The 10,763-nt window shown below is 42.1% G+C and overlaps 1 protein-coding gene across 7 annotated transcripts in view; it reads right to left on the bottom strand.

Annotated features, from left to right (window-relative positions):
* Positions 1–239: 239 nt before the first annotated feature.
* Positions 240–10,763, bottom strand: part of AREL1 (apoptosis resistant E3 ubiquitin protein ligase 1) — a 69,007-nt gene continuing 58,483 nt past the window's right edge. For 6 of the 7 annotated variants that reach the window (XM_043983719.1, XM_043983717.1, XM_043983723.1 and 3 more), the window contains 6 exons: positions 9,271–9,396; positions 8,105–8,234; positions 7,957–8,015; positions 5,616–5,705; positions 3,223–3,398; positions 240–3,110 (listed from right to left, as the gene is read on the bottom strand). In XM_043983719.1, coding sequence (XP_043839654.1) covers positions 3,008–3,110; positions 3,223–3,398; positions 5,616–5,705; positions 7,957–8,015; positions 8,105–8,234; positions 9,271–9,396 — 684 coding nt within the window. In that variant the 3' untranslated portion in view covers positions 240–3,007. The remainder of the gene's footprint in view (positions 3,111–3,222; positions 3,399–5,615; positions 5,706–7,956; positions 8,016–8,104; positions 8,235–9,270; positions 9,397–10,763) is intronic. The other variant, XR_006354782.1, reaches the window with a different exon arrangement.

Below are 10,763 nucleotides of genomic sequence, written 5' to 3'. Positions count from 1 at the left end.
GACCTGGATATGAACCTTTCTTTCCTCTCTGGCTCTTAGTTTTCTCAACTGGAAAATGAGGTTAGATCAAATGACCTCTAATATCCTTCCAACTCCAGGTACACAATTCCTCACACACACTCCCCCAAGACATGGTGCCTCTTGGACAGTCTCAGATGATTTGAGCTTCTCAAAGAGATTTTAAATACTGCTTAAGGAAACTCCAAGTTTCTATTTTAAACAACACACATATTCTTTGCTCTTTCTTTTAAACTTTTATTTATTGTACAAACTATTTACACCATCAGCTGCAGTTGCCGACATGGATCAATCAAACCCTCCCCAGCCTGATCAATCTTTGGCAGGGACTGGCCCTTGCCCCAAGCTCCTGAAACACGCAGCCTTTTTCTTTGTTGTGAACTCAGTTAACCCCAAAGCACCTCAGTCACAAGGGAATAAATAAAAGTGCTGACCAAAAAAATACATTATCAAAAACTGTCAAAAAATGAATAGTCTTTCCCTCAATGTTCTGTACTATCTTCCCACACTGGTAAGTGCCCAGAGCAGGATGGGAGGATCAGATACGGCCAAGAGCCTTTTTGGACTGAATGAAGGAGCAGGGTAAACTGGAGGCTGGAAAGAAAAAACAACAGATAGTAAGTACCAAAGGGGCTTCACTGACCAAAGACACTGAGGACCCACTACAGGTATGGGGTTGCCCTTAGAGAGCTATTATGGGACCCAAGTCCCCCTAAATGAATACTAAAAGCTTTACAGGACAGACTTCTAGCCAAGGAAGCAACCTTAATTCCCAGCAGTAAGGTTCCTGGCTGGCCACTGGAATGGTGATTAGGGGATCCAGAAGAGGGTCCACTACAGGAAAACCACAGAGGCAGTCCACATGCCCAAAGCTGGAAACCCCTGTCTGGGCCTGAGGGAGGAAGGGTTGTTCCTGTTTTCCAGGGTGGTGATTGCACCTGCCTTCCTACATCCTACTGGAAGAGGATTAAGGCAAGAAGCAACACCTTGTCTGGGTCCCTGAGGAGAGCGGTAAACATGGGGCATGAAGGATCTAGGAGTGCTAAAGCCCCAGCTGCAGGATCCTGGTTCCAGCAGATGGGAGAGGACAGCACCCTGGTCAAGAAAGAGCAAATGACAGCTGAAAGAGACTGAAGCCACAGAGGAGCTGCAGCAGCTCAAGAAGAGGGCAAGGGTTGGGGGAGGAGGTTTGAGTGGGATGGGGGGTGGGGAGCCTCATCCCTCCTGGTCCCCACCTGGAGGTTTCTAGGAGGCTGAGGCCCTGCCATAAGTTCTGTCTCTTCTTAGGACTCTTGTGTACTTGCTGGTTTTGGCAACAAAGATGGCTTGTAGTATTCTTGGGGTAGAGTGCTTCCACTGGGAATGGGGTCCCACAGCAAAGCATCCTCGCAAATGGAAACTTCTCAAGTGGGTGAAACTTCTAATCTTGACATTATTATGATGATTCGAATTTGTAATAAAAAAAGAAAATCTTTCAAGAGATATTTTTCCAGTTTCTGCCAATCAAGATACTCCACAGAACTTCTCAGAAACTAGCATTCATGATTTCTTTTTTCCCTTCCCCCTGCCCATACCCTTCTGATCCCTGGTTGATAAGGGGAAGGCGCTGATACAACTAAACTTTTACTGTTAAAGCAGATTTCTTTGAAGCACATTCTCAATGCCCAAGCCTGAGAGAAAGGACACAGGAAGGCTTTGCCACAGGTCAGTAGTGTGCCACAATTCAGGAACTCTAGATTCCTTTCTCCTTGACTCAGTGCTCCCAGAATGGGGAACATATTAAGCCAAAAAATAAAAAATAAAATAAAAGGAATTCCTATCTACTAGGGAGAGTTCAATTACTGGTCTAATCTTTTGCTAGAAAGATTTCTCCAGTCGAATTCAAATAGAAAATAAATAGGATCCCTATGCTAGAAAGTATTCTGTAGCAAGATACTAGTGCCAAATAAAAAAAACCCGATTCACAGAACATAGCAGACTATCCAACATGGAGGAAAGTGAACAGAGCCGGCTGAACCTCTGTGGGAAAAGAAACTCAATGCACAGTGTCAGTGGCCTCCAAGCCAGCCATACACTCAATCCAGTGCCCCTTGATTCGACTACTAAAGGTGGAGATATACCCATTATGTTCAACTCGGGGCTGTAGCTCTATCTTCTATATTTTAAACTCAGTCTGCTTTCCTCACCTGGCCTCCATTCAAGAGAGGAAAAACAAAAAACAAAACAAAACAAAAACCATCAAAAGAACTCTCCTGTGGGGCTTGACAAGCTCTTCTGGAAATGCTTACAAGAGCAGCTCCTCTTCCAGTTCTGTACCCAGTGTCATCTGACACCAGGAGAAGGGCACCTTTGTGCTGCCAGTTCCCATTAGAGGTAGTACAACGCTATGGCCTATGTATGCCTGCTTTGTGCAGGGAAACAAAGCAATGACCAGTCACACTGGTCAGTTCCTATAACAGATACTGTGAATCTCTCTGCTTCTGATGAGAAAAGGCATCATCCTTTACACAGAGAAGGTCTTGAGGCTGTGTCAGATCCCAGAAGGAAGAGAAAAGAGGGTTCCATTGGGGAGCATTAGCAGAGGGAGCTGGAGCAAGGCATGGGCAGATATTAAGGCTTCCAGCGAGCCAGATGTCCAATGGAGCTCAGAGCCCTTGGTGCACAGCCTTCCACAAGACGGGTAGTCCCAATTACAGAGATCCTTCTGCTCACTGAGAACCAAATGGAGTTCCTCTTCTCTTAGATGGATAACATGCCCAAAACTTCCAATATTTATGTACCATACTGAAGTGGCTTATGGTGAGGAGAAGGAAACAATATGGGATTTAGGGACAAGGCCGAAAGGTGGCAAAATACTCCAGAAACAGGGGAGCATGCAACATCTTCTGGCTGAAGGCTGAAGGTTTTATCTGTGCTCTGCCTGAAAAGGAACTGTGCACCCAGGGCACTCTGGAGAGCCCAGGGATTGGATGGACAGCAGAAGAGTGGATCAGAGCATGCCAAAGCCCTCACAGCCCTCACTGATGGCCAGTTGCAGCATTTTGTGCACATCTTCATATGAGTCATATGTAGGGAGGCACAACTGGTTGAAACTGGAAAGCAAGAAGAAAATCAATTAGATAATATTACTAATGACTGATCATACAGGACAGGGGGTGGAAAGAAGTTCCTCCAAAAGGATGCCTTTTATGGTCAAACACTCACCATGTGTGTGCAGTGGGTAACGTGCTATGGGTTGGAGCTGCAATAATCTGGAATGAGGGACAGAGGGCAGCAAAGCCTCCGGGGGGCAACTGAGAGGAGCCGGTTGTGAACTGAAGCAACCTTGCCAATTCTTCCTGTGTGAGGCTGGAGACTACAGTCCAAAACCATCTCATTACCTGGCAAGAATAGCACAGGTCAGAGAAATCAAGAAAAAGGAACTTATCCCAAAGATGATCAGCCTGACGGTTTAGGAAATGAAATCATTAATGCTGGGATATGCAGGAGTTACACGGGTAACATGGAGAGCTGCCGTTTGGTTGTTGCACGTGCACAAAGCACTGGTGATGGGACTGTTTCATTCTAAGAGTAGGAAGGAATCTCATCCCACTTGAGAAGCAGAATGATGCCGAAGGCCACTGTTTGGTATGGGAAGCCCTTCCCACCTCTCGTCTCTTATACTCCTCACCTTCCACCCACTCTCTAATTCAGCTGCCCTGGCCCACGTGCTGTTCCTCAAACACGGCCCTCCATCTCCTGATGCTTTTTAGTGGCCATTTCCCATTCCTGTAATACCCTGCTCCTCAGCTCTGCCTGTCAGCTTCCCTGGCTTCAGCTGAGACAGCTCAAATGCCACATCCTGCAAGAGGCCTTTGCCCCAGTGCCCCGAGATGCTGGTGCCTTCGCTCTGCGATTACCTTCTATTTTCCCAGTATCTTGTTGATACCTAGCTATGTGCATGTTTTTTCCTCCACTAGAATGTCAGCTCTTTGACAGTAAAGATGTTATTTTGGCCTTTCTTTGTATCCCAAGTAATTTGCTTTGTGCCCGGCACACAGGTGCTTATTAATACATGGTTGACTGACTGATTACCCTGAAATCCCTTGACCAAAAGTAGCAAGCCTCAGTCTGGCCTACTTCAGGAATGGAGATTACATAACAAATGTTGTAATTAATATTTTTGATGAATATTTATTAGCTGGCTCATAATTTACATTTCCTACTGTTTGCTTTCCAATTTTTCTGATGCATGCACTAGGAAAGTCCTTAAGGATTCTGCTCCTCTAACACTTCAATCTCCTTACCTTCACCTTTTATTCCTTTCCATTAAACATGTCTACTTCTCTGACTCCCTCTAACCTTCTTCACAGCCTCCAACTCTGAATTTTCCAATTTGTATCCACTTTGAAATCTGTTTCCCAAATGGCAAGGTGGGATGCCTGATATGATGAGGTATAAGTTTTACCTTGGTCATTTAAGAAAGAGTAGCTTAATCCCAAAGGACTAATGAGGAAGCACACTATTCACCTCCAGAGAAAGAACTGATATTGATTGACTACAGACCAAAACATGCTATTTTTCACTTCTCTTTCATTTTTTCTTTTACTTGAGTTTTCTTGTACAAAATGACTAATATGGTAATGTTTTACATAACTACACATACATAATCTATATCTGATTGTTTATTGCCTGGCAGAGAGGGTAAGGAGAGGAAGGATAAAATTTGGAACTCAAAATTATAAATAAAAATGTTTATTTTTTTTCAGGTTTTTGTTTTGTTTTGTTTTTTGTTTGGGGGGTTTTTTTTTGGTCGGGGTAATGAGGTTTAAGTGACTTGCCCAGGGTCACACAGCTAGTAAGTGTCAAGTGTCTGAGGCTGCATTTGAACTCAGGTCCTCCTGAATCCAGGGCTGGTGCCCTATTTTTTTAAACAGTAGCTGGGGCAGCTAGGTGGCACAGTGGATAGAGCACCAGCCCTGGATTCAGGAGGAACTGAGTTCAAATCTGACCTCAGACACTTGACACATACTAGCTGTGTGACCCTGGGCAAGTCACTTAACCCTCATTGCCCTGAAAAAAAAAATGAGAGAGAGGAAAGAGTAGCTAATGACAAATTCTTTTTCTGAACAATAACAACAAAAAACTCCTAGAATCATCATGTAATTATAATGACCAAGCTTGTTTCCAAAGAAGAGATGAAAAAATATATCCCCTACCATGTATATTCCAGAGGTGGAGAACTATGGATGAGAAACACTGCATATACTGTCAAAATCCAGTTGATAATTTGGTTACTTTTGCTAAATAGCTATCTATTCTCCTATTTAAAAGTTTTGGGGTTAAAGCACCGGCCCTGGATTGTTAAAGCACCGGCCCCGGATTCAGGAGTACCTGAGTTCAAATCCGGCCTCAGACACTTGACACTTACTAGCTGTGTGACTGTGGGCAAGTCACTTAACCCCCATTGCCTTAAAAAAAAAAAAAAAAGTTTTGGGTTTGGTTTTTATTTTTCATTACAAAGGCTGGCTCAGGGGGATGGGGATAGGTTTGGAAATAAAGATGATCTAAGAACAAAATACTTAATTTTTTTCATTTTAAAAGTTTTTTCTATTTACCTTTTCCCTGAAATGCCAGGAGCCTCCCACCACCACAGCATGTGCCTTGAAGTCAGACACATTGATGTCACCAGTACCGCACATCAGCAGCTAGAAGGACATTGGCAAAGATTAATGGGAGCATACTCATTAACTCAGTGCTGTGATTAACAGAAGTAATTTCTACTGGGCTTTCTTAGATGATCCTTCCTATATTTTATTCAAGTAACTAACCAACCAATGACACCACCAAAGATTAAGATATACTTAAATGCTACCCATTTCCTAGGCCAACATGCAAGAGATGTTGAATAAAGAGATGGTATCTCAAATGAGTAAGGTAAGTAAAAATTTTAGAAGAAAAAAGGCAAGGTTATAACCCTCACACCTCCCCCAGGCTGCCAAGACCTGGTGTCCACATACCCCACGAGGGCTGCCAACATGGTGGGCATCCCTGACATCACCCCACCCTGGCGGGCACCTGTGGAGTCCATTCCCCTCTGTGAGGGGTTTGGCTGTGAAAAAGGCTGGTCAGGGCAGGAGCAGTTCCCGCACTGCCTTTCCCTGAGCCAGCTGGCTCCGCCCCCTCAGGGACCATAGTGAGGAGAAGAGTGGACAAGGCATCAATCAATAGTAGTTATTTAAGCCTTCTTCTGGGCCTTGCAGAGTCATATAAAGTCAGATCATGATCACCGAAGGAAGCAAGGAGGTGTTTCTTCCTCAATGGAGGCACTCAAACCAATCCTGAATGTTTCTAATATGCCTTTCTTCCTGCCTGCAGTAATTTTAACTTTAATTCTCTCATCTTTAGCCCTTAACCTCCCCTCCTTCAATTATATAAATGGAAAACTATATTATCCTGAGGATAATAAAAACATCAGAGCATTAATAATTTCAGAGCTCAAATAATGTTCTTGCTTGGTTCAAAATCTGAAAGATATTTAATAAAAAGTAACTGAAGATGAAGATATAGCATTCATATGCTATACAAACACCAAACCCAACTAAACCTATAAAGTAACTTCTTCCTACAACAAAAGTCTGTAGGACCATGCAACTAAAGGGAGTTTAAAATCATTAAAGAGGGGCAGCTAGATGGCGCAGGGGCAGCTAGGTGGTGCAGTGGATAGAGCACTGGCCCTGGATTCAGGAGTACCTGAGTTCAAATCCAGCCTCAGACACTTGACACTTACTAGCTGTGTGACCCTGGGCAAGTCACTTAACCCCAATTGCCTTACTAAAAAAAAAAAAATTCGTTAAAGAACTTTTCCTTCCCTTCTGCCCAAATATATAAATATGACAACACTAAAGCCAAACCTTAAAAGTAAGAGGTGAGTGCTCTTCAATCCTAAAATAGGTTCTTAACTTACTTGCCTGTTTGAAACTTTGAGCACTTAGTGTCAATTTCACCTGGATTCTATATCCAAGGGTCAAGATACTAGATAAATGTCACAGAGACCAGCCAAAAGGCACCACATTACCATGATCTAAGAAAATTCTGCTAACGAGTACAAACACAAGGCTGCTGAGGCCTTGATGTGGAACCCCTACCCCTTCCCATTCCTGCAAAGCAGCCTTCCCAAATTGTAGGATGCATAGTGTCTATAAAAAATCCAGGCCTTAAAAAAAAAGCTTATCAGTAATAAACTTCACTTAGGTTTTAGGTATGAAAGAAATCCTCTGTAAGTAGCAAACAATGCAACTTCTCATAGATAGCATGGACTCTAATTCTGTTCATCAAGGAGACAGTTTGCCGTCTCTCCTACAGCAGCCATTTTGTGTTTGTCGGAGGATCTGAAGTAATACATTGTGTACAACTGTGTGATGGTGTTGTCCCAAATGTCATTAAGGCTGTTTTTAAATGCTGCTTACAGGCTAATGGTATCAAACCTACAACTGAAGTTACTTAAGTGTCAAAGTTCCCAAGGTTTTTGGGAAAACCCTGAACACCACAAGATGAGTCCTTCATACTGTTCCATAAGTACCTTGGTGGATCTTGGTGGAAGTGAATAGCCTACTCTCTTCAGCAGTACAGATGCCAAACCATTTGCACCATCTACTCATCCAACATGATCACTCATTACAAGTGACTGGCTATTTTTAGGGTCTCCATTACTATAATCTAATGAAGCAAGAAAGACTTAAGAAGTGCTCAATGAGGAAAAGGTTGTGGCAAAAGTGAAAATGACTCCTCTATAAAAGGCTTTCCCATTGTATTGCATATCAGCCACCCAATAAGATAATTGCTTATGAATATACACATTAATTAATTCCACAAACATTTACTCAACTTCAACTACGTATCAGGTATTATGCTAGGTGCCATGAATCAAAGAAAGGCCTCAGGACTTCAAGCACTTACCTCAAGTTCATTCTCATCAAAAATAGCCAAAAGGTTTTCAGGAACTAATTCATTCAGGCCTGAAACAGAATAGCCAAACTCAAGTCAAATCTACACTCTTGTCAAGGAGCTACAGCTATCAAACCAAACATAGCACACAATAGTTTACCTTTCAAAAAATGTTCCACTTCATCTTTAACCTGACTGGCCAGCCTGTATTGTGCCAACAAATTTAGGTAGAAGGTTTTATTTGAGTTGGTAACTGGGACTTGAGCTCCCCCAGTCATGAGCTCTACAACCTGAAACAGTAATGAAACTTGAGGAACGGTAAAAATAGTGATGTTCTACAAAGACTTGACTGCTACACTTAACTATAAGTTCTTGCTGTTCATCAAGCTCAATTCTCATTACATTTCCTCAAGCTCAACAAGCCTCATCATCATTTCTGTGTTAAAGCAGTGGTTGCCACTATGGATTGCATCTCGAGATGCATTTTCTTGTTTTGGTTACAGTATACAGATGGTGATACAGAAAGGGAATCCTACCAAACTTACTGCTCACTGTCTCAACCTTTCGGCAGTCAAGGATTCAATCACCACTGATCACTTAGTTATAGTGTCAATCTCTCAGCTAAGCCATGAACCTATAGGCCACATAGGAGTCAGAGAAGACAAGAGGAAAGAGTATCAAAAAACATCACTGAAAAGAGAAGCGATAGATGATCTGTAAGTTCCCAAAGTGTGGACAGTTGTTTTCCTAAACTTTTCTATACTCTTTTCTCCAAAAAGATATAGTGATAAGAACAAGACTTAAGAGTCAGGAAGCATAGGTTCTCACCCCAATTATGCCACTAAGTAACTGTGGGACCACAGGCAAGTCACTTAATTTCTCTTCACCTCAGTTTCTTATTCTATAAAGATTAGATAAGGTGATTTCTTTTTTTCTTTTCTTTTTTTTTTTGGTGAGGCAATTGGGGTTAAGTGACTTGCCGAGGGTCACACGGCTAGTAAGTGTTAAGTGTCTGAGGCTGGATTTGAACTCAGGTCCTCCTGAATCCAGGGCCGGTGCTCTATCCACTGCGCCACCTAGCTGCCCCGACAAGGTGATTTCTAATATTTCTCCCTGCAATAAAAGTTTAGGAGTCCTATCCCCTTGTGATATCTCTTTTCCCTAAAGGGGTACAACAAGGTTATACCAACTGATAAAAGGAGTAATTTCTTCAATAACCAACAGCCAGATTTGAGTCCCTTTATCACTGAAAGACTAAGGAAGAAACTCCTATCTTTCTCTATGCTAGTATAAAGAAGGACTTTGGGCTTTGGGCTTGCCTCTCACCTTATCCAGCTGTCCTGATTTGTTGTATTTTTCTTCTGCAAAAACCAGTTCCATCTCACTCATGTCATTGTTGAGAATGAAACAAACCTTGGATTTGTAAAACTCTGGATCATCAGTTTCAAAGTACTAAGGAGAAAGAAAAACAGGGAAACGACGCATGAATGTTTGCTCTTCAACAAAAGTGAGCTTGGTGTGGGAGAGGAACCCTGTCTTTTTCACTTCCCCATGTGTAGGGACAGGCTCCAGATAGCCTCTAGAACTAATTTATGCTATCTAATTTTGACTGGGCCCTTCCTGCTGCACGGTATTCCCTTTATTCTTCTCTGACGTAACTTTAATGTTCCAATTTTTCCCTTATCCCCTTGAGCCTTCAATACTCCTCCTCCTCGTCTCAAATTACTCAGATGAAGACTCTACCATCTCCTCCTTCCTATCTTCTCTCATGAAGACAAGGCCCTCCTTGTCAAAGAAAATCCTTAAACACGCATCCTTAATCCCATCCCATCTCCCTCAGATGACTGCACCTTTGTATCACAAACTTCAATTTCTCCCTATCCCCTGGCTTCTTCACTGCGGCCTACATCTCCTTTATCCTTGAAAATCCCTCATTTGCTAGCTATCATTCTAACTCATTGCTTCTTCCCATCTAAAGTTTCCTGAGAAAGCTACAAATGGTGCTTCCACTTCCTATCCTCTCACTGGATTCTAAACCCTCTAAAAGCTGACTTTCAACCTTGATATTCAACTAAAACTGCTCTTTCTTTTTTAAAAAATATAAATATTGTATTATTTTCCAGTTACATATAGAGATAATTTTCAACATTTGTTTTTATAATATTTCTAGTTTCGAATTTTTCTCCCTCCCTCTCCCCTCCCCAAGACAACAAGTAATCTGATATAGATTATATATGTACAATCACATTAAACATATTTCTGCATTAGTCATGCTGTAAAAGAAGAATCAGAGCAAAAAGGAAAAAACTCAAAAAAGAAAAACAACCAAAAAACACATTAGAAATAGTATGGTTCAATCTGCATCCTTATTCCACAGTTCTTTTTTTTCTGGATTTGGAGAGCATTTTCCATCATGAGACCTTTGGAACTATCTTGGACCATTGTACTGCTGAGAAGAATCAAGTCTGTCACAGTTGATCAACACATAATGTTGTCGATACTGTGTACAATGTTCTCCTGGTTCTGCTCACCTCACTCAGAAACAGTTTATCAAGTCCTTCCAGGTTTCTCTGAAATCCACCTGCTCATTGTTTCTTACGGCACAATAATATTCCATTACATTCATATACCACAACTTGTTCAGCCATTCCCCAATTGATGGGCAGTCCCTCAATTTCCAATTCTTTGCCACCACAAAAAGAGCAGCTATAAATATTTTTGTACATATGGGTCCTTTTCCCTTTTTTATGATCTCTTTGGGAAAAAGACCCAATAGTGGTATTGATGGGTCAAAGGGTATGCACAGCTTTAGAGCCTTT

Source organism: Dromiciops gliroides, chromosome 2 (genome assembly GCF_019393635.1).
Source record: "Dromiciops gliroides isolate mDroGli1 chromosome 2, mDroGli1.pri, whole genome shotgun sequence".
Taxonomy (NCBI): domain Eukaryota; kingdom Metazoa; phylum Chordata; class Mammalia; order Microbiotheria; family Microbiotheriidae; genus Dromiciops; species Dromiciops gliroides.
Note: the sequence above shows the minus strand (reverse complement) of the source record. Positions and strands in the feature narration are given on the sequence as shown.